Below are 24,248 nucleotides of genomic sequence, written 5' to 3' on the forward strand. Positions count from 1 at the left end.
TAACATGTTAGCATGCTAACATTTGCTAATTAGCGCTAAACACAAACTGCAACTGAGGCTGATGGGAGTCTTTACAGTCATAAACAAAAGCATTAAAGGGGACATATCATACACATTTCCAGGTCTTTATTTATATTCTGGGGCTCTATTGGAATATATTTGCATGATCTACAGTTCAAAAACTACTTATTTATCTTAAACTGGCTCTTTATGCAACCCCTCAGTTCAGCCTCTGTCTGAAACAGGCTGTTTTAGCTCCTGTCTCATTTAGGCCCGCTTCCCGATGAGCCCACTCTGTTCTGATTGGTCAACTTCTGCAAGCTGCCTCTTGGCAGACAGCAGCGGTTGGATTTTGCTTCCTTTTCCCACATGTTATGTCCCCTTTAAATAAAGTGAAATTTTGACCTGATGATGGCACTAGATGAAAAGTTAAAGGAATAGTTAATAGTTTTGGGAAATGTACTTATTTGCTTTCTCCATATCATCTGTACAGTAAATATAAAGCCACCACCAAAAGCCAGTAAGGTTAGCTTACCATAAAAACTGGAAATGGGGAAACAGCTAGCCTGGCTCTGTCCAAAGATAACAAAATCCACCAACTAGAACATCTAAAACTCACCAATAAACATAATACATCTTGTTTACTTATCTGTACAAAAGTGTAAAAACGTCACATTGCAGTTTTACAGGGTTATTGTGTCACCATCGGATAGAGGCAACCTGTTTCCCCGTTTCCAGTCTTATTGCTAAGCTAAGCTAAGCTAAGCTAATCGGCTGCTGGTGGTAGCTTCATATTTACCGTACAAACATGAAATTGGTATCAATCTTCTCGTCTAATTCTTGGTGAGAAAGCAACAGTGCAACATATGATAGTTTCCTGATTCTGTGTGAATGACTAAATGAATTAGTGCTCCAGTTTAATGTAGTTGATGGTATTGGTGCAAATGTAATCTATATGTTATGTCACTGATTCACAAATCAGCTGTACCACAATACTCCTTTGGAACAATCAATTTCTCCATCTGCACCAGGACTGTTACATAACCACTGGCCGCAGAAATACCTTTCAGCAAGCAGACCTGGGTTCAAGGCATTAGCAAGCACCCGTTTTTCTTGCCCTTGAGCAAGAAACTCAGTATCCGCTTCTGAGCTCCTGATCTCACTTCCCTGAGGAGTCCAAAGAGAATATCCCCACTGGGATCAATATAAAGTCTCACAGTGTTATTAGGAGTGCTAATGGTGCAACACGATTGCCTGTTTTCCCCATCGAGAAATGCCACATGATCAGATACTGTTGGTTGCCGGGGCACAGTGAGGTTATCAGTAACATAGAGAGTGTGACACTATCCGCACTGATTTTCAATAATGCTCACTAACGCTACCGTATCCCCCAAAGGAGGTGAGAGCACTGATACTCTCTCTGAGAAACCAGAGAGCATCAGGAGGAAGGGGGAAGACGACATAGTAGACGTGAGCTGGAGGGTGGAGGAAGCAGAGAAAGCAATATGCTGAGATGTGAGAAAACTATATGGAGAACAGCTGACTGTTTTTTTTTTTTTCATGTGTGTGTGTTTGAGAGAAAAGAGGAAGATGCGGACGAGCGGGTAACCTAAAGCTACATTTTCTTGAGAAAGATCTGTGTATTTGCAGGCAAGCTTCTTACAGCGTGCTTCAAATTATAACATGAAAGAGGGAGATGGAGGTGCAACATGAGGGAGTTTAAAGTGAGAGGTGTGGAGAATAGAGAGGGGGGGGGGGGATTTCAAGACAGGAAAAACACAGTGCAGTGTAGCTTCCAGCGGGGACTCTGCTAAGTGAAAAAACACCAAGCAAGAATAAGAGAGGGAGAAACAGCAAAGGAGAAGGGTATAGCTTCTATTTATAAACCTGAAAGAGAACATTTGGATAGCGTTATGGAAAATAAAACAGCAGAGAGACAGAGAGAACAAAAGGGGGGAGTACAGAAAAGATGGGCAGATCGGTGAAAAAAGATGAAAAGATGGATGGATGTAAAAGAAAACAGAGCTGGGGGAGCAGGGGCTGTGAGTGGAAATCAGAGAGAAAGAGAGGAAGAGAAGGGGGTGGGTGGCGGAGGGGGGGAAATACATTTACCTTGACTGACACTGCGACAAGGAGAGAAAGCAGAATCCCCACTCCAAGAAATTGTAGCTCCATAACATCATGCGACACAATCTCTGCAGTGGGTCTGCTGTAGGGATACTCTGAATATTAGAGCATGCACGTACAGATGCATGGCCACGCACACACACACACACACACAGCAGTAATCACAGGGTAAGGCAAGATTATGGTTGGAAGCGTTCAGGTAAGACATCTCTTTTTACATCAGTGCAGATCAAACACCCGCAAAAGCCCTACTGCAATAGTAAAAAATAAATCATGAAAAGTTGTGTATTTTGAGGCAAATTTAAAGTAAAACTCAGAGCTAATGGAATAAGACTGAGGCAACACAAGCATAGAACAGTTTCTCAATAGAAACTGAGGAAAATGAAGACATAAGGCGATCGATAACATGCAACAGATAAATAGAAATGCAGTGACATTTGCAGGAAGTGAGGGAGATCGATAACATCTAAAAGACCAAGACAAGTGGTCCTTTTTTAGAACAGACCCCCCTCCTTCCTACCTTTAATGCCTTATTGACATCAATGGTGCCAATATGCTGCAGTGCAAAGAAATCAAAGTTGTAGACTATAAACATAGAGGAAGATTCAGTAAAATTATATTAATCGCTTTCATTTTTCTGCCTGATTGTTAAGTCTCATGCTACACTTTTCTAGCCAAACCCTGGTTACTTTTGGATGTTTTTAGTGCGAGTAACCTGAGAATTGTGGCCTGTTCTATTGTTGTGTTCATATGTTGCCATGGACGACAGCATCAGTTACTGTATTAGGTAAAAATGCAGCATGAATATAAAGTGTCTGTTGGTAGAAACTGGTTGTTCTCTCTCAGTGCCAGCCCAATGCCGCACACTAGTGGTGGAGGTAAAGGATTGCTTCTGTCTGCAAAGCGGTCAGATACGTGAAGATGCCAGTTCAGAGAATGTGAATTAGAACTTTTAAAAGGGGATTACAAATAACAATTGCACTGCACCTTTAGAAAATGTTGAGGGTTCAGTAAATTCAACCACAACTCATTTGACTAAAACTGATGAGTCTAGAAGATACACTACCAAAAAAAAAGGGTGAAAAAAGACTTAAAGACTAAAATAATACGCAGATGATGACCAGTGACTTGAGTTATTCCTTGACTTTTCTTCAAGCACCACCATGAGGTTGACAATTGTTGACACTTTTACTCTTGCAGCAGCGTCAAGTCAAAATTTCAACTTGTCCGATACTTTTTAAATGACTTTCATGCCAAAATACTTGCAAAACTAATAATATTCTCCTCAGCCTCTGCTGTACTTTTTGTTTAGAGCTAATTAGCAAACGTTAGCAATGGGCATATTAGCACGCTTGCGTTGGCATTTAGCTCAAAGCACTGCTGCTAACATGGCTGTAGACTCTTAGGCACAAATTAAAAATATTTTTTGTTATGTTTTCTCCATCTGAAACGAGGGCCCATGTGTATAAATAAAATTAAAATGACTTCATGCAGAGCAGTTTTGTCTTATGTTGTTCTAAACAGATGAGAAAATGACCTTTGAAAACTGGCAACCTCAGTATCTGGGAAAGTACAAACTTTTTCAATAAAACCAGCTAACTATAAAAAGCATTAAAAGGAGAAGTGTTACTGTATTACTCATGCATGCAAATACATATGAAAAAAACCCACCAATCACAAGTCATATTTCAGCAGCTACACGCAATGATTGAAACAGGAAGAAAAAACATACCTGATACCTGTCATACCTGAGCAAACAGCCAAGAGACACACAGGTACTGTAGCCTGATACTTTATATTCTATGTATATTAATAAATATGATATTGTATTGAAGTTCTAGGAAGTTTTTGCTCTATGACTTATTTTCTTGCATACTTAAAGAATATCTGCATAGCTAAGAATTCACACTACTACTGTATGTTATACTATGTGCTTTATAGTCTCCCATAAGTCTGAGGTCTCTGGACTCTGTGGACTCTTTTAAAAAAGCAGTTAAAACCCATCTGTTCAGACAGGCATTTAGGTAGCATGTGGTATTTTATGTTTTAACTCGTGTTTAATGTCTGTTTGTTGTTGTTGTTTTATTTATTTGACTATGAAGCACTTTATGACTGGTGTCTGTGAAAGGTGCTATTTAGATAAACTTTACTCACTTACTTAACTATATTAAGGTGTCTAAACCTAATGAGGATAGATTTATATTGCTATTGCTGAGTATAACAACAAAACTGGCATAGTAATATGAAAATTAACTGCTGGGCTCATGATGATTTTGGGACCAAAACATGCCAAATACATTTCAGTAAGCCTGCAGTGATGTTTCCTACAAATTACCAAACTATCGGTAGGTATCAGTACTCAATACCTTTAAGGAATCAACCAAAATAAACCAGTACCAAGTTGTATCAAAACTTCTCCAGTCAAACGATACCTGCATTCAACCCTTTTTGTACCCAGATCTAGAAAAAAATGACTAATTGTATGGTTTTGCTCGCAGTCAATCACCACAAGCGTTCTTTGATTTAATGCAATGTGTGATTGGCTCCTTTACCGCAGCAGCTACAACCCATACAGTCTGTGGTGATAATACTTCATTCTAATAAATGTTTTAATAATTTGAACACTTTCAAAATGTATTCATGTAAAAATCATTTGGTTAGGGAGGAGTGGTGGTATTTTACGCAGCTGAATGCTTCCATTCACATGATGAGTATCGAATGAAGTGGAAAAAAAAGGTATCAAATGAAGTATTCTACTGGTATCAGTATCACTTTAAGGGTACTGGAATTGATACTGGTATTGTTAGTTTTTAAATGATATCCAGCCCTAATTTTTATGCAGATAACATGCAATACAGGCCATCCTTTGTACCCTTCCTTAAGTTATTTTCTCCTACACCTGTTCCTCATACTTTCCTTCATAGCCTCATTGTGGAAGGTTATTTTAATCTTTTGCATTCCATTAAACCTGTTTGATGAAGGAAGAAATAGATGGATTTAATCAAAGATGAAATCCCCTACCCTCCCGGTACATTTCCCCACAAATTATTTTTGATTTTTATGTTTTATATGTTTTGATTTTGATTAAACAAAAAAGTCAGTCTGCTTGACACTAAAGTCTTAAAAGAGCAACATTTTATTTGCATCATTTGACTACTACTGCGATTGTACTATGATTTCTTAAGAGTACATTTCCCTTTCCTAATGATTTCAGACATGGCAGACACTTTGGATAAGTACTCATTTAGTTGTTCTGTGTGTCTGGAGCTTTTCACTGACCCGGTCTCTACTCCATGTGGACACAACTTCTGCAAACTCTGCATTGAGAAGTACTGGGACAGCACAGAGCTGTGTCGCTGTCCCCTGTGCAAGGAGATATTTTACAAAAGACCCGAGCTTCGGATCAACATCTCTTTCCGAGAGGTGGTCGATCACTTTAAAAACACGAATGCAGTCACAGTGACGAGCGATGAAGCCCGTGAGGCCAAACCTGGTGAAGTGGCTTGCGATGTCTGTGCAGGTGTGAAGCTGAAGGCCATGAAGTCCTGCCTGGTTTGTATGGCATCTTATTGTGAGACCCACCTGGAGCCTCACAAGACAGCAGCAGCTCTGGGTAGACATAAGCTGATTGAGCCAATCAGAAACCTGGAGGAGAGAATATGTAAAAAGCATGAGAAGATCCTCGAGCAGTTCTGTAGGAAGGAGGAACAGTTCATATGTCAGATCTGTGCTGAGACCGACCACAGCCAACACAAAGTTGTAACAGCAGAGTCCGTGTTACAGCAAAAAATGGTAAAATTTCATTATTTTGTTAATCCAAGTTTCATGTTGTTCCTGTTGCTTTAAAAGAGCTCTTAATTTTCCCCTTGCCCAAAAAAGTTTTTACACTGTGTGTAGCATTTTAAATTTGATCAATAATTCATCACCATATGACCTTTTTCTGGAATAATTTAGTATGCCAGAAAAAGATTTAGTGTGCCCCAATACATAGTAAGTCAAATGCAGTATGCCAAAAGTACTAGGATGTCCATACATCCATGCTTTTCTAGCTATTCTGATCCGCAATCTTTGTCACATCAGCTGAGCCACCGAGAGATCACAGACCATTGACGCTGCAATGACAGGTGCTACAATGGCAGTGTGTCCCAATTGTACTAAAAGTAAAAAGTAGAAGTCTGAACACACTGCATAGCTGGGAGGACTTGTTGCCACTACACTTAATTTTACTTTGTCCAGTTTGGTAGGTTATCTCCTGAATTGCTTTACAGCACAAAACAGCAAAAGGTTAAGTTTTTTCATAGTAAATGTGGCAGAAAAGCTTCTGCTGTCTTGCAGTGAAAGACAGTAGAAAGATTAAAAGATGAAATGACTCTTTGTTGCAGGAAACACTTACATAAAATGTGGTCGTTATTAGGGAAAGTAGTGTGAGGGTAAATTATGACGTTAGCTTAGATGCAAGGATTCATTTTTGTTCAGGAAACATTGAGATTTATAGGAAATGTGGTCTTGTTTTTTAAAAGTTAGGGTCAGGGTTGCCAAATTATGCTAATAGTTACACTGATAATTTTCTCAGTCATGGTCTCATTTTTTGCAACAGTAATTTTCTCCAGTTTTCCCAGTTGATCTGCATTAAATGTTCAAATATGTAACTAGCCACTGCACCATATTACACAGAAATTTGTGGGTATAAGTGCAGAAAAGTTTGTATCCCAGCAATCACATTAACACATAAACTTGGGGGAGACTTGTTGGCTCAAAGTTGAGTTGTGTGCTCACGTTTTCACCACTACTATTTAAATTTTCCTGCAGATTCAGGTCAAGAGGAGAGGGAGAGAGGTGGAGCTGATGATACAGGATCGGCAAAAGAGGATTGAGGAAATCAATCACTCAAAGAAACAAACCAAGGTAGGTTCAAAGTCAACTCAAGAAAATGGTGAATGACTTCAAAGAAATTAAACTCGGGAGGAAGGGAATTCACACACAGCACAGCGCATCAGATATTTATCAGCTGCACACACCTGCCTCAACTCATACACACCTGTTAGTAATCTCATTTACTCAAAGAAATGCCCCCAAAAGTTATCATTTATGGCCACAAAGCTGTCAAAGAACAAAAACTTGAGCCTTGAGGTGAAGTTGAAGTTGACATTGTTTCAGTGCAGCTTCAAAGGCAGATTTTCTTTAAAAAGTCAAAGAAAAACCGACAAATCTCAGATGAAATTTTATTTTTATCCACTTTTTTTTTTTCATCCACAACATTTCAACTACTTTCAAGTCATCAGACAATTCCACTGCTTTCATTTCTTACTCTTCCACTGACAACTACATTTCTATGCAACTAACTTAAACTGGCACAGATTTCTTTCAGAACTTCAACTTCAAATGATACTTCCATCTGAAATGTCAATTTCAGTGAAATTTCTTTGCTTGAACTTCAACTAAATCTTCAACTGAACTCTGTACTTACTCTTGAATTGACATCTTTTGTCATTATTTTTATTTTCTTTGTATCGTTGCTTTTTTGCCTGTTTTTTTTTTATTGTATTTATTTATTTTTTTTTTGCCTTTACATTTCAAAATCCATTTACTTGTGTTTGTCAGTGCTGGTGTTTGTGGTTTTGCTGACAGATTCAGGGTTATGGTTGGAGCCATTGCAGAAGAAATTAAAATAAATTGATTTCTAAACATTTGTCGGATGAATAAGATACATTTACTTCAACTAATTAAATTCAAAAGTGGATGGTATTCATTTGCAGTTTTCTTTTTCTACTACAAGGTACATGGACATAGTAAGACTTGTTCAAGTTTATATATGTTATCAAGTACAAATTGACAACTCCCATATTTGCTTAGAAATGACTGCCTGCATGGTTTTATCACTAGGTTGATCCACTGTTAAAATATGGATATGTTTTATATGCTTGACTTGTAGGAGAATGCAAAGAAAGAAATGGAAGCAAGTGATCAGGTCTTCACGTCTGTGATAGAGTCCATTCAGAAGACCCACAAAGAGCTTTTGGAAGAGATTGAGGCCAGACATGATGCTGAACAGATGAGATTTGAAAAGCTCATCAAAGAACTGAGGCAGGAGATTTCTGAGCTGGAGAAGAAAAATGTTGAACTGCAGCAGCTCTTGCACATTGAAGACCATATCACCCTCACGCAGGTCAGTCGGGGGGGGTGGACTAAACTTGTCTGTTATGTGAATGTATGAATGTATCTTTATGTACAGTATGCTTACAACAATGCATGTCTAAATGTATGTGCGTTTGGTCTGAGTTGACAGATTTCTCTTACTGTACCATTAAATTAAGATTGACTGTCATGCAAGAAAGCGGATTTGAGTCTTTCCGCAGACCTACAGTACAATAAACATTCACCTTTTTATTAACTGTAATCTTTCCTTAAAGAAATTTTTTTTTGTCGTCTAGTGTATTTGCCATAACTATAGTCTTTCCCTAACCTTTATTACTGTCTAAATTTCAAGTCACTTTGCTGATTTCATGCCATGTGCAGATATAGTCAGACATTAGAATTGCCATTAAAACCTATTATCACTATTTTTTTATAATAAAAATTACATGACAGTGTAGTTTGAGAGGTGCTGGTAGTGATGAACCTACAGTGAATTATCAGCGACTCTGCAGCTCCCCTCAGCTTTATAGAGCTTTATAGCGAATTTCACCTCATTTAGCTGTCTGGCTGCAACTTGGTTCACTCCTCTCATAGTGCCGTTTTCAACCAAAACAGGCTGTTTGCAAAGAAAAAGCTTTTAAAACCCACTGTACCTTCTCAGCACCAAACAGACACAGTTAGCAACTAGCATAGTGAAAAGGTAAAGAGCCAGATCTTTCCCTCAGGAGTTGGTAGAGACCAAAAACAGAGCTAAAAGGAGAGTGAATATTGAACTTACATTCATCAGATGGACAGAAACACGACTCCAAATGAATGTTGCTCCGTAACTACCGGATGTGTAAATAAGCAGCTGTTTGCTAACAAGTTCAATATATCAATTTAAAAGTGATGAGATGTCAATGTTCTGTTCACAACTTGTTTCTGCTGCCCCCAAGTGGCCAAAAAAACTCTAAAAGCTAATGTAGGTTTAAATGTAATCGATGGTTTTGCAGAGTTGTCAAATACTAATGTTCTTGTCTGCAGACAAAGTTAAGAAACGTGTACCTTGGCCTGATGATGGCGCCAGATTGCGAAAGGTCATGTTGTTCATTTCACTTTACATTTAACTTGTGAGTCTTGGCTCAACTTTCAACGCAATACTTTTAGCGCCAACTGTGCTTGGTGTCACCTGTGCTTAGAGCTTTCAGCGTGTTCTCAGTCAACAGCAAGTTAACAGCCAGTGAAAAAACTTCAACATTGTTTCTGTGTCTCATTCAACAGGCATTCAGTGAAGCCTACACGCTACCATCAACTCAGAACTGGCTCAGCATCCCTGTTAATGAAGTGGACTTTTTGGGTTATATACGCACATCTTTGATTAATGCACGAGAGTTCATCAACCTGGAAATAAGAAAGCAGTCAGCCACTGGTAGGTTTGACACAAAGTCACATTAAAAATGACCATAATGCAAAATTTAACTTAACCCCTCTGGGTCTCCTTGCTTTTTTTCACTGTTAAGACATGGAGATGAGATAAATTGTAGATGTGAAATTGCGATACAAATGTGAAAGGGATGATCTGTGTTGGCCCTTCCTTTTGCCCAGTGCATGCTGGCTTTGCTAAAGAGAGAGTTAAATTAAAATTACAGAAGAAATGAATGAATAAATGAAAATATTGCTCAATATTTCTGACACTGTTTCATTGACAGTTTGACGGGTGGAATTTGATTTGACGAAAACGCACATTAAAAAAAAAAAAAAGATCAACTGTGCTTTCACTAAAGATCATTTGGTCACTGCAGGTGATTTGATAAATCAATCTATTTCACATCATTTAACCGCTCTGTCATTTATCACCGATCACGTCAACAGCATCATCCATCACATTGTTCATTATGTTCTGTCTTTTCCCCACAGAGCTCAAGAAAGTTCGGCGATATGCAGGTAACTTCTCAAAGTCAACATCCAAGGTGTTCACTTCCGTCAGTAATAACCTCATAGTTCTGAATGTTACATGTCATTATAAGAAAAAAACATAAAAGAATGTATTGTTTGTTTGACTTTTCCTTTAAAATTTGAACGTAGCCTTTACAAGGTCTCAAAAAGAATCATTTAACCACACAAAACCCTCCACACCACTGCTTAGTCCTCACATCCTGTCTATTCTTACAGAGGACATCACCATTGACCCCGACACTGCGGGGCCCTGGCTCATCGTCTCTGAAGACGGGAAAGAAGTCAAGCAGTCTCCAAAGAAGCAGAAAGTTCAGAGCAGCCCAGCGAGGTTCACAGAAAACCCTTTTGCTCTTGCGATGAAGGGTCTAACCACAGGCAGGCACTACTGGGAGGTTGGGGTGAAGGAGAAATCCAACTGGGTGCTGGGAGTCGCCTCTGGCGCTGTAAAGAGAGGAGAGCAGATCACTCCGTCCCCTGAGAGTGGAATGTGGACTGTTAGTCACGTGGACGGAGGGCAGTATTTTGTGCTCACGCAAAATCCTTTTCCTTTGACGTTGTCTCCTCGTCCTCAGAGGGTGGGGGTGTTTGTGGATTACGAAGAGAGAGAGGTGTCGTTCTTCCATGTAGAGGCCAAGACTTACATCTTCACCTACACAAAGTGTACCTTTACAGACAGGGTTTACCCCGTATTTAATCCATGTTTGACGACAGAAAAGAAGGAGGTGGCTCCTCTGAAAATTATGACAGTAGAGATTACAAAATGAAAACACTCACCAAATGTCATCATCCAAAGCAAAACAGACCTACTTTTCTTACTGTTACATATATAGCCTAGATAATGATTGTATAGGTCCAGACACAAACACTGATCTAATGTAATAGTTATGATTTACCCTGAAGCCTAAAAGGAATATTACACCTTATAATTACTGCATCACATTACCATCAGTGCTTCTTGTATATTTCTAGGGTCAGTGTGTTGTTTGCTGCCGTTTTGCTTACATATTAATTTTTTTCACATTGAGATATTTCCAGTGTACTAAAGCTATAATAAGGTAGCACAGCATTTACAACTTTAAAATTCATTACTATTAAAAAAAATCACAGCTTTACTTGTGTGATGGATTGTGCAACAAGTTAACAGGATTTATCTGGGTGTTTTCTGATCTATTGTTTTTATATTTGTTCGTTTGATTTTATCTTACATTTTATTTACTTTTCATCTTAGAGCAAATTTTTTTGTTATTGTGTTTTTAGATTGTCCTAAATCTTCTGTTTGCCTGATGTAAAGCACTTTGAATTGCCTCTGTGGTTTTGGGAGATGTACAAATAAAGTTACAGTACATAACGTAATAGAAAATAAAGTAACTATAACAAATGCTGATGAACACATAGAGTTAGTTTTGTTTTAATCATCATTGTTTGAGATCTTCTGTAATTTTTTTGAGTTAAAAGTTTTTTGTCCTTTGTATTGTTTGATTTTTTGACTGTTTTGTGTCATTTGAAAATTCATAAATCAAATCAGTTCACTTGTTTCCTGTTTGTTTTGTTTTTCTTGTTACACTAATCTGTTTGATTTTATATTGCGGTTCTTTTCATTTTTTTTTTTTTTAAAGACTAGAAACCGCTTTGTGAATCCAATATGAATCAAAATAAAGAATAAAGAAAATTACAACAATTAATCTTAAACTATAAAGACAATTTATTGAATATCACATATTGGGGGCAAACAAACAGCAAAACCTTACCAACTACTGCTGATATCTGAAGGATTCATTTAATCATTCATTTAGTCTTTTCAGGTAGAGGCCTGTTGAAATGGAGAAAACACAACGCAGCTTTAAGTTTAGGGTGTTTGCATATCCACACAGCAGAGCCATAGAAGTCAGTGAAAACTGTGTGAACAAAAGCAGCGCATGTGTGTAAATTTGGGTGTGTCGCACTGAGAGTGGGAGGTGCTGCTCCAAGTTTCAGGAAGAGTACAACACCTGTTGGTGTGTCATTCAAGGCAAAGTACATGAAGTGAAGGACTGTGGCGTTCCACGTCAGAGGAAAACATGCAGAGTAAGTTCTGTTTTATCTGCTTTAGTGATTAACTATTGACTGTGTGTATGTAAACCTACAGTACAGAGTTACAGTCCGTGTCAAGTGAAGTTCTCTATAAAAACACATTTGGAAAATCCAAAATATATTAATAAAAATGTACATCTTAAAGTATGATGTGTTTAGCCTGAAAAAAATGATCAATAGTTGATATTTTTTAAACAATATGAGGCTGATTTGATCCTGAAATTATGCTACAGTGTTAATCTCGTCTGATTAAATTCTCATTTGCTGTTACATACAGGAAGCAGATGTCCTCTCACAAATCTGTATTACTGTCAACACATTTAAATATATATATATATATATGTGTTAATTTGGGAGGGGAAACATTTCTAAATAGAGATTCTGTAAAAAATGTAGTTCATTTGGATTAACAACAACCATGGTAGTTTGACGTAGCTGGTACTGTTTAACTTTCCAGTGGGAGCTTTGTTTTCTTTTAAACCTGAAGTGAGATAGCAGCATGTCAGGTAGAAGGTCCTGAGTTTCTGCATTCCTTAGATACTTTCTCACCACCTCTGGACAGAACGACGCTATTACATTTCTTAACTTCCTGCTTGAACTGTAAAGTTTTTGTTATCTGTGGGATCAAAAGTATGTTTTCTGATCTTGTAGCCTTTCTCGTCCTCAAACTGATTTTCTGCCTCCCGTTGATAATGTGTGGGAATGTGAAAGTAATGAGTCATACGGCATTCCCCTGTCCTTCATCACTCAGTCATCTATGTGCTGTGTCTGTTGAGTTCACACTGTGTCAATCATCTATCACTCTTCCAAATATAGTTTAAATGGTCACCCTCTCCTTGCTCACTTCACTGCATCCCTTCCTCCTCAACATCTACTGTATGTTGTAAGCTACATAATTCAGAACAGACAAAATACAGTAAATTATCCCAAAAAAAGTTCTTAAATGCTTCACTTTATTTTTGCACCTAATAGCAAGCAGAAATCTCAGCTCTCTCTGCTTCCCCACAGCATCAATCTACAGTATGTTGGAAACTACCTAAACCAGAAAACAGTAATTATCAAAAGGACAATCCAATATTTCCACCTCACTGTTGATGACTTGAACACTCACTTGTGAACAGTTTTGAGTTTCAAAACTCAGCACTGGGTGGTGGAGGAAATTTTAGGATTTGAAGGTGCTGTAACAAAATCCAGGAGAAGATGCACTTTTCCTTTGTTACGATAACTCAGATAAGACATTGAACGCCTCTGAACATCAACTACATCCTGATTTTATGACTTAACCAAACTACATATGGATGTGTCTGAAAGATGTTGCAGGTCGTCATAGAATATTTTTTTGGGTCATTACACAGAATGACCTCATTAAACTAATTACACAAGTCATTTAGTCTCTCCTCCTCTGGGACTCTACATGACCTGATTCAAGTGCCAAATGAACAATACCAGCTTATACAAACTGACTGTAGCCGTGCACAGACTGACCTTTGACCTTTGACCTTTGTCAGATTAAGGTAACACAGCATGACATCACATATCCTCAGCCTGAGTTTTAATTGAACATCAACTGTTCATGAGTCTTTCTCACGGAGCGCTATAGTTTCTCATTACATAACATGTCATGTAAATATTTTTGGAAAGTGTGTTATTCAGTGTGTTTACATTTTAAAGGGACATCGTGTTACCATTGTGGCAACCTCACAAGGTTTCTATCCTATATCAGCCTGACATACAGTCAGTTTTCACACATCAAACACAACTTACATCTTAACAAGTCATTCTCTTAGTCAAATATTGGAAATAAAAATAATGTAAGATGTCAAATCTGCCAGTACCGGTGCCAAACTGCTATTTATAATGAACTTGTCCTGATATCCAATCCCAGGTGGTTTCACAGCAATTCACACTTTAATCCGTGTCACTCTCAGTCTAACACGACTGCCATATGATCTTAGTGACTCATGCATGAAATAAAGGTGTGAACATCCCTCTTGGATGAGAGCTGAGACTTGTTATAGGCCAAATAAGTCCAGGAGTTGATGATTTTGGACTTCTAGATATGGATTCTCTATTTAGCATCTAACCTATAGTATATCATGCCGCTCTCTCTCCCTTTTGTCCCTCTTTCTTCCAGGCATGAGCTCTCCGGGAGGCCGGGTCCTCTCCGAGGAGCAGTTCAGCTGCTCCATCTGCCTGGAGGTGTTCGTGGAGCCTGTCTCCACCCCTTGCGGCCACAGCTTCTGCAAGGCCTGCCTGCAGGGCTACTGGAACCACAGCAAGAAGTTCTCCTGCCCCATGTGCAAGAAAAGCTACCCCAAAAAGCCAGAGATGAGCGTCAACAGGGTCCTGGCTGAAATCTCCTCCCAGTTCCAGGGGCTGATGATGGCTGGAGGAGCAGGAGGGGCCGCGGGAGCCGGGGGAGCCGGGGGAACCGGGACAGCCTCTCGAGGATCCACGCTGAATCTGAGCTCAGATTCAGGCCACGGGGGCTCTTCAGTGCTTGACACCGGGGAGTTCGCCCGAGCCGGGGAGGTCCCCTGTGATGCCTGTATTGGGAGGAAGTTAAAGGCGCTCAAGTCTTGTGTAAACTGCCCTGGATCATTCTGTGAGACCCACCTCAGACATCATAAAAAGGTCAGTTGTTTGCTTTTTTAGGGTTATTGCAAAGTATCTGTTTTCTTCCTCCTGGGAAATACCTCATTTCATATTGTAAGACTTTTCTTTACTGTACAAAGCAGACTCGCAGAATGTGGTTAAGGGTCTTGCTTAAAGGTAAATCAGTAGCGTTGGATGAGGGAGCATTTGAGGATTTCGCTTAACTAGATTTCCTTCCATGTCTGGGGATCTAGTAAACCGCAGTCCTGGGTTTGTTATGCTTACATTTGCCCATTCAAATTCATGCACTAATTCGCAGGTAAAGTCTCTGACGTCTCATCGTCTGATCGAACCCACCTTCCACCTGGAGGAGAAGATCTGTAAGAAACATGAACGTCTTCTGGAGGTCTACTGCCGCACCGACCACACCTGCATCTGCACGGCCTGCGCTGAAACGTCACACAAATCCCATGAAATCGTCTCCGCTGACCACGAGTGGAAGAAGAAGATGGTGAGCTCATCTGTACCCACTTATTACCACCAATCCTATATTTTTTTGCTTGTATACAAGTGTGAAAATCAACTATAATTCAATTAACAAAACCATAAAAAAATTTAATGAAACGGTGTGTTCAAAATCAGATTTTCTTGAAAATATTTACAGAGTAATCTGGGAAAGAAGAGGTCAGAGCTGAAGCATTTGATCAAGGAAAGAGCCAAGAAACTGGAGGAAATCAAACAATCCATCAAGGTCATCAAGGTGAGTCCACTGAAGGCTTGATCTGCTAAGAACCAACACCTTGCCTGTGAGAGTGTGTGTGTGTGTGTGTGTCAGTACAGCCCAGGCATTTGAAAGTGTTGGTGTCAGTTTTCAGTGAGTATCAGCCTTTTTTTTTAATGATGCCTACAGCTCCTTTTTGATTAACTCCACATCAACAATTTCATGGAAAAAACAGAAAATAAAATGTAAATTGATCTCTTCAAGAACTTTGCTGATATATTATTGATACTTTTTTTGTGTCCAAATTAGACATTAGATTGATGTTAGAAAATCAGTGTAGTATCGGTCAAATTATACAATACATATCTTATCACTGACACTGACTCACCTACTTCATAGTAAATCACTACTTTGTGATTCACTGAAATTTATTCCATTTCAACCGGATCTTAATCATGCATGTCTTATGTTTTAAATTCTGTTTGACCAGCAGTCTGTTGTATTGCTGTTGTCATTTCCATCCCGTATTAAATATTTGCCTAGTGCACTCTGATGTTGCACTCTTCATGTGCTGAAGCTCAAAGGCTTTATTTACACTTCAAGCAGCTCTCTAATCCATACAGATGCATAAAACGTGGGTAGCCTGTTGCTCAAGGGCACTCTGACAGGACTCAAAGCTGTTGGTGGGATGACCTTTCAGTTACAAACTCTCTGTTTACCTCGGCTTCCTTGGAAAATCTACAAAATATTTGGACAGGACCTTTCTCATACTGTACCACTCATGCTCTGCGGTAGTGGAGAAGACGGCCTGCTAATTCTGTTTGTTGTTCTTTTGGGTATATAGACGCAGATGCATGTCTGAGGCCGTCGAACCGGTGTGACCAGTGTAGACATTTCCCTTTAGTTTCCCACACCCTGTTTTTACCTACTGACTCATGACAGTATGAACCTCAAACATGAAGGATTTAATGTCTTGGTTTGTGTGACTGAAAGAATTGTAATTGTAGTTGTAATATGGCTAAACTGCTATTGAGGCTTTGGATGATTTTCAATAACAATCCAATTAATGAGTGTGCCAAATGAGTAAAATTAAAAATAAATTGTGTGTAGAGGCCTTTTCTACGCATATTTTTTGTCCAATAACAAATTAGAAACATGATGCTGATTTTTGATTTTTCAGAAACTAGAGGACATTATAGCTAAATCTGTTTTTCAGATAAGCAAACATTTCCCAGGTTCAGTGCTACTCCTGGTAGTTGGTTTCCTGCTTGATGACATGTTTATCTGCTTTTAAGAATACAAAGAGGATTCAGTTACCAAAGGGTTGACTGTCAAGATGTCCATATCTGTGTGTGTGTACTGTATAAACACGACTGCGACACGATGTGCATGTTGTCGTGTGGGTCCATCTGCATGCTACAAATACTTGTAGATATGGAGACAATGACACATCACTTAATTCTTTTGAATCTTTGGGATTAAATTATGGTCAAACAATGCAAAACACTTCATCAGTTTACAGAATATTTTTGCACTTTTTGCCAGAGAGTAAAAAAAAACTAACTGGAAATTATAGAATAATGTTGAAACCCACTCAGGGGTAAGTTTGAGATGAAAAGCTTGGTGGTTTCCTTTACCAGACTGGGGGAAAACACAGTAACCTGTTAGTCCAGTTGTACAAGCAGCAGACAGTAAATCACTCAGGAGACACTGGACAAAAGGAGCAGTGATTACTGACATTACCGCATTTCACAGGTTCATTTGTTAGAGGCTAATGTGTTTCGAAGGTTTTATTTGAGGCCTAACCCTGTCAGTCAGTAATTGAGAGGGAAAGAAATCAGGCGAGACAGAGATATGGGATTTAGACGGCAGACGCTTGAAGAGAAGGCAAGTTTATTTATATAGTACGGAAGCCGAGAACGGCCGTACTTGCAATTATATTTTTTAATGCCGTTATCTCAGGATCACGAGTTAATTATTTCGTGATCTTGAGATAACAAAGCTCATTTTCTCGTGAAATGGGTTAATTTATCTCATTATCTCGAGAAAACAAAAGGCTGATTTCTCGAGATAATGAGATAACAACTTGTTTTCTCGAGATCACAGGATAATTATGGAGAACTCGAAAATGAGAGTCTGGTTCATTTGATCACGGCTGATTTCAGCCTTCAAGATGGCTGTCATGACTGTCAAGGAGGATTCATCCCTAATTCGTCAAAGGATTTATAAAAGCAGTGAGGGGTTACTATAAGCCTTATTAATAAATGACTTATTATCTCCATATATATTTGTACATCCACATTTTTGAGACCGTTTTTGGTAAATAACTTTTAATGAATAAAATATGACAGAAAATATCAGAAAAACAGATATATTTATAAGTAAGAAGAGGAAATAACCTTTTGTTTTCTCATGATAATAATAATGAAATAATTAACTAGTGATCTCAAGATAACGGCGTTAAAAAAATAACTGAAAGCGCAACCGTTCTTGGCTTCCGTAGTATAGCACTTTTCAACATCAAGGCATCAAAGTGCTTTACATGAGACATAAAAAGACATAAAAATATGAGTTAAATAAGACAGAAGATAAAAATAAGATTGAATAAAAATAAAATATACAGTGAAGTTATGAGGCATTGCAAATGAATGGTTCCTAATTCAATTTCATAAAAGTCAATGGCCAACAAAAATGTTTTAAATTTCAATTTGAAGCACACCTCAGGTTTTCTGGGAGTTGGCTCCAGATATAAGGTGCATAAAACTTTTAACTGGCTAGACATAGATCAGGTGAGATGCAGTTGAGGTGCACAATTTAAATACTGGGTTACCCTCAGAAGTGATAAATATTAAAAATAAAATACAAGATAAAATACATTTCAGCTTTTGCTTAGACAGCAGTCAATGAAAGATCAATCCAGGGAGGTGCTGAGTGGTAATTAATAAAATATCATGCAAATTGTCCTTCAGATATGTTCAAAAATCTAAAATTGTACAGTAAGTCCTTAAATCTTTAGTATGTATAAAACATTTAAAGTGTAACTACAGTAATTTAGTATTAGACTTCCATAAAGTAGGGGGCCTCACAAGAGACAGATAATAACAGAAAATGGTAAAAATCAAAGCATCAGAGGCAAAATATTTAGATTTTTTGCTCTCTAGTAATTGTCAATCTCCAAAAAAACACAGTACCTGACATTTCCCATAATGGCAGCTCAAAGGCAGCTTTTCAACTGGTCAATGCGGAAATATATTTTAAATTTGAAGTCTCCGAGCCTCAACGCAAGTTATTTTCTCAGACTTAAAAAATCTCCCTAATAAATTTATAAAATTTGCATAGTTTTGCTAACAGGCTCAAATTTAGTATATCATGTAACCAAGAAAATTTGATGAATTTCCTACTTTTTACTTGGTCTTGAAGAAAGTTGGTCTTGACCTTGTCTTGGGGCCCTTTTGGAGCTTACATTTGCTTCAATTTGCACTTAGTGGTCTTGACAGCTATGGTGCATAGTCACCTTAACCTCTCCTCCCCTGTCGCCTTCTTTGCAGGCCAGTGCTCAGAAGGAGTTGGAGGAGAGCTGGCAGGTTTACGCCGAGCTGCAGCGCCTGGTGGAGCAGAGTCAGGCAGAGCTGGTGGAGCTGATCGCCACACGCCAACGTGAGGCTGAGCGTCACGCTCAGGAGCTGGCCCGAGGTTTGGAGAATGAACTGAGCCAGCTGAGGAGGAGGAGCAATGAGCTGGAGGCCTATGCACAGACCCAGGACAAAGTGGTCTTCCTGCAGGTAATACAGTACATCCTTTCAGGTCACATAACACTGACTATTATTTAAGAGTTTGCTTTTTCAGTTTCAAGAGCTGTCACATTTGGAACCAACAGGAAATGATTCAAGCCTTGTGTCTTTTCACTTTTTTTTCAGCAGCTGGTCACCATTTCTATTATATAATGTTTTTGATATAGTAGTATACTATACTACTATATAGCCTTTAATAGTTTAAATCAACAGCATCCTCAAATGCCAACTTTAAAAATGCATGCTTGAATTTTAAGTATTATTTCATTATTCATTTTTTTCGGTGTGTAACCTAGATACTCAAAACACACTTAGTATGCATTTGGGACACAGCAAAGGAGAACATTTTCAGAGACTGAAGCTAAACACATTACTGTGTAAGCCATGTGTAACACCTAAATGAAAATAAATGTGCTTTAACAGACTACTGGCTTTTATAGTAATGTTACTGACCTGTACTTGCAGACCGACACTATATATTTTTGAAAATATAATTATCTAGCCGTAATGTTTACACAGCTAATTACCCATAGTTGCACCAGCTGTAGTTGCAAGGAGATTTGTGACACAACATCAAAAGCCTCTATGAACAGAGCCAGCTGTTGTGGAAGTTCCCCTTGTGCATTTATCCTGGACTGTTTATCTGGATAAAATGTTGATTCTCTCTCATATGAAAGATGTCTTTGAAGTAGATGAATTTTTCCAGATAGTACTGTAGGAAGGGGAAGCAAAGGCATATGGCCTTGCATACCCAAATACAGTGTTTGGAAGAACAAAGCTACAGCAAGAGTAAGACTGGATTTTGAGTTGTGTTTTTCCTTGCGGACACACTGGTCTTTATCTGTGACTTTTTTTTCTGTTGACAAAAATGTGCTCATCTGCACCTCATCATCTGCTAAAAGTTCTTTGATTTTCTTGTCAAACTGACAATGTGCAGAGAGCTCTGTGTTGGTTATCTGCATTACAAGATTTAGATTTACAGAGACAGGCAGCAAATTTATAAATCTGCACACTATCAAGAGCCCATATATTTGTATAAATCAATAAGTCAGTACTGAACTAAGTAACATCTATTTTTCAAACCTCTTATTCATTCTATACCATAACCTTTCTCCTCCACTTCCTGTAGAACCTGGTGACGCTGCAGCCCCCTCCTGAGCCCACTGATTGGTCGGCGGTGAGCATCAACACTGACCTTTATCTGGGAACCATCCGCTCCTCCGTCAGCAGCCTCATGGACAAGTTCCAAGAGGAGCTTAAAAGATTGTATGGGAAAGGTGAGGGAAGCCATAGCCAGAGTTCATTTCTCACACAATTTTCAATAGATTCGCAGATTTTTGAAAGACTCACTCTGTCCATAAATTTAGTAGTAAATACACAAGAATTTCTTTGTGTAGTAACTTAGTGATAACGTGCAGACTCCCAAGACAAAATGGACATTACATGAACATGTGGTCACATCCAATAATACCAATAAAGATGTAAAGAGTTGAATGAAACATTTGATTTTGTTAAAATAACAAAAACTAAACATCATAAGATTAACATTAGCAGTATTCATTACAGTGCTATTGTACTGGATTACATGTTCATGTTATTTTGTATGACCAAATGTCACACACTTAATTTTGTACCAATTTTACAAAAGACTAGTAAAATGCATTTTTCCAACAATTTGTATTTTTAAAAAACCATTGTACTGTCCCTTCTTATGTGATATGTCATATTACATGTCTAATTGCAAAAAATATATAAGATTTGGAAGCAAGAATAATATCCAAAATGTCCAAAGTGATATATTAAAACTTAAAAATCAACCACATCCAGTTGGGTGCTAAATATACAGTAAAATCCATCTCTCCTTGTCCAATTTCAACAACACTTCCTGTGTAAAATCCAAAACAGGGATATGTAGGTCACTACAAGCACTTTGAAATAGAAAAGTGACTCATCATTCTCCAACAACCCCCCCCCAGACACTCACACGTTCACACATACAAGATGGCTGGACAGATGGAGATAGTGTTGATTCCACAGTTCATCCATTTGGAATCAATGGGGAGGCGGCAGCAGAGGGCTGACTGACAGCAGCACATGTCTTGAGCACTTAAAGCTCTGGCTTAGATCTACATGTTTACCACCCACACGTGCCATCTGCTTCGACTTTGACTCTTCAGCTGTATGACTTACTCTCTCTCTCTATTTCTGTGTTGCTTTCTCTCCCTCTCAGAACTGCGGAAGGTGCAGAACTACTCAAGTGAGTAACACTTCAAGTTTATCAGCTTGGTGATATTATATTGGTGGTTTCAATCGGGCATGACACTTCTAATAAGTGTTGTTGGAAGAGAGTGTGTTTGGCGATCTTGGACAGTGCAATCAAAGCTTAATATGAGTTTCAGTTCTTGTAAATGGCCACAAGATGACGCCACATTCTCACAGTACAGACAAGATGAATCCAGTTAGCCAGTTAAAACCTTTCTAACCATTTAGTGATTACAAACAGTGCGGCCAAACATTACTCAAACCCACATTCTGGTAGTTCTAGTAGTAGTCGGATCTTGCAGCTATCCCCAAATTTCCAAATATGTCAAAATTTGGGGAAATGACAATAAAATGCTGAGCAAGACATTTAGAAGAAGCCTCAAACTGGACTTTCAGTGTGTTTACATGCATGTAAGTTAACAGGTTACAGTTGGCTTTCTCCAGACAGCTGATTTTCTTAACTGTCATGTAAAAGAGAAACCTGGTTACTATAGTCAGGGTAGGGGATTAGAGAAAACCAGATTTTCCAGGTAGATTTCTCCTGGAGAACGGGGGTTTCCCTGCCATGTATACACATATCCAGGTTTCTAATTAGCTTTTTACAAGTGCGCATGTGCATAATAAACGACTGCTGACAGGGAAAGTACAGTGCAGAGTGGCTGGATAGATCATTTTACACGAAGTGATGGGTCCTCACATTTAAAATAAACCCATCCAAAGTTAAAACTAATGCTGTGTGAGTAGGAGCAAGCTCAGTGATGAGGGGGTCAAAGAGTGCCAAGTTCACTGTCACAGTTTTGTTTTGGGTGAAATTCAGTTTTACAGTCCAAAGGACAGCATTAGTTGGGGTCAAATAATCATCTAAGGAGTTCAGAAATCAAATCATGAACTATAACAGGCACATTTTTGACAGTCATGATGTGAAGGAATCACTGCATCAAGCATATGTGTTCTGACACTGAAAATCCATTATTGTGATAATAAAAAATGTCATTCTTCTGCTCTTCTTTTTTCTGGCCAGGTGAGGTGATTTTAGACCCTGGTACTGCCCAAAGGAACCTGGTTGTGTCCGACGACGGTCGCCAGGTGAGGTATGAAGAACGCAAATCCTCTCACTCCGAAGGCCCGAAACGCTTCAGCCCAGCCCTCTTTGTCCTGAGCAGAGAGGGTCTCAACTCTGGACGCCACTACTGGGAGGTGGACGTGGGGCGTAAGACAGCCTGGACGCTCGGCATGACCCGTGCCTCGGCCCGCCGCAAAGGTGAGATCAAGCTGAGTCCAGAGGGAGGATACTGGTGCCTGTGGCTGAAGAACGGGGAGGTGAAGGCTCTGGCATCGTCCCGTGTGCCTCTACCGCTGCCTTTCCAACCCCACAAAGTGGGAATCTACCTGGATTATGAAGGAGGCCAGATCTCCTTCTATGACGTGAAGGCACGCCTGCATCTCTACACCTTCATAGACAACTTTAATGAGAGTCTGTACCCTATCTTCAGTCCTTGCCTCACCCAGGATGGGAAGAACTCCTGTCCTCTCATTATAACCCCTGTTAAACACGCCTGACCTGACACCACACATATAGCTTTAGGTTAGAAAAGAAAAGGTTTGGTTGTAAAGTGCAGACATTTTTAAAAATTTTGAACAGGTGATTTTGTCCTGTAGTTGGTGTTTCTAAATGAAGCAACGTCATGACGGTTTCCCTTGTTTTCAAAGCACTTTACTTCAAACAAATTCCAATCTCATGAAAGCTAAAAAAGGAAACAATTTTGCATTTTAAAACGACACACTGCAAAATTGAAACAGTCAGGTTATGACATTTTCTCAATAAAAAATCTGGTCCAATATATATCCTACTGTATTGTGACTGTTTTAAAGCAATAAAAAAGCATGCATTGTATTACTAGTGTGTGTTTAGGTCAATGGAAACCAAAATGTAACATTGATGGTACTTTATTGACTGACTACATATTACACTGACGTCAATTTACAATTTTGTTACTCAAATGTCACAAGTAGCCAACTGTTTCTTCATACTGTAAACTCTGAAATTGTATATAAAAAAAACAAGACGTAGATCATAGTGCGAAAACATGAGAAGGACTAGCGAGAATTTCTACAAAGGTCAAGTTTTGATCGGGGGTTCTCACTTTGTGCAGTTGGACATGATAAGGAGATTTGTTAATCTTGAGTGATGCTACAGCTTTGGCACTTTTCCTTACAATTTAAGTCTTTGTTTAACTGTATCAATAAGGCTTTGGAGACTTTACAGATTAAAGCAATGAAGTTAATATATGCACATTTAATTTCTGGCAGTTTAGGCTTGTCTGGGGAGCCAAAATGAAAGATTTTTGTACGTACTGTAGTGTAGGACTATGACATTGTTTGAAACAGGCCTTTTTAAAAACATATCATGGACACAGTATTGTTTTAAGGACCATGAAGCTATGTGCTGTATTTTTTATATGAAATGATTGCTTTTGTACCCTCTTTCTGAATGTATTCAATAAACATGATCAGCCACAAAAAATAAATTTTATCTTGATTATTTTTTCCAACTTTCAATCAAGGGGAGAACAAATGGTTTAGCTTCTGAACAGGCTCTGAAACTAGAAGGG

At 38.7% G+C, this 24,248-nt stretch overlaps 2 protein-coding genes across 2 annotated transcripts; both read left to right on the plus strand.

Annotated features, from left to right (window-relative positions):
• The first annotated feature begins 5,343 nt into the window (after positions 1-5,343).
• On the plus strand, positions 5,344-11,657 carry LOC121889950 (E3 ubiquitin-protein ligase TRIM39-like). The gene is made up of 6 exons (XM_042402194.1): positions 5,344-5,919; positions 6,937-7,032; positions 8,060-8,293; positions 9,523-9,670; positions 10,159-10,185; positions 10,414-11,657. The coding sequence occupies exons 1-6, from the start codon at positions 5,344-5,346 to the stop codon at positions 10,959-10,961; spliced, it is 1,629 nt and encodes a 542-aa protein (XP_042258128.1). The 3' UTR covers positions 10,962-11,657.
• A 563-nt stretch (positions 11,658-12,220) lies between these two features.
• btr12 (bloodthirsty-related gene family, member 12) lies at positions 12,221-24,143 on the plus strand. The gene is made up of 8 exons (XM_042400442.1): positions 12,221-12,261; positions 14,402-14,901; positions 15,182-15,373; positions 15,527-15,622; positions 19,132-19,365; positions 20,504-20,651; positions 21,605-21,631; positions 22,658-24,143. Exons 1-8 carry the CDS (start codon positions 12,255-12,257, stop codon positions 23,194-23,196), a joined length of 1,743 nt encoding a protein of 580 aa, XP_042256376.1. The 5' UTR covers positions 12,221-12,254; the 3' UTR covers positions 23,197-24,143.
• The last annotated feature ends 105 nt before the right edge of the window (positions 24,144-24,248 follow it).

Source organism: Thunnus maccoyii, chromosome 22 (genome assembly GCF_910596095.1).
Source record: "Thunnus maccoyii chromosome 22, fThuMac1.1, whole genome shotgun sequence".
Lineage (NCBI taxonomy): Eukaryota > Metazoa > Chordata > Actinopteri > Scombriformes > Scombridae > Thunnus > Thunnus maccoyii.

What these genes read in the sequence shown, in the direction of transcription:
- btr12 (XM_042400442.1), top strand. An exon ending in ACCTCAGACATCATAAAAAG is followed by an intron (nt 14,902 to 15,181) that starts GTCAGTTGTTTG and finishes ACTAATTCGCAG; the next exon opens with GTAAAGTCTCTGACGTCTCA. An exon ending in AATCCATCAAGGTCATCAAG is followed by an intron (nt 15,623 to 19,131) that starts GTGAGTCCACTG and finishes CCTTCTTTGCAG; the next exon opens with GCCAGTGCTCAGAAGGAGTT.
- LOC121889950 (XM_042402194.1), top strand. Translation starts at nt 5,344, where the DNA reads ATGGCAGACACTTTGGATAAGTACTCATTTAGTTGTTCTGTGTGTCTG. An exon ending in AAGAAAGCAGTCAGCCACTG is followed by an intron (nt 9,671 to 10,158) that starts GTAGGTTTGACA and finishes TTTTCCCCACAG; the next exon opens with AGCTCAAGAAAGTTCGGCGA. An exon ending in GAAAGTTCGGCGATATGCAG is followed by an intron (nt 10,186 to 10,413) that starts GTAACTTCTCAA and finishes CTATTCTTACAG; the next exon opens with AGGACATCACCATTGACCCC.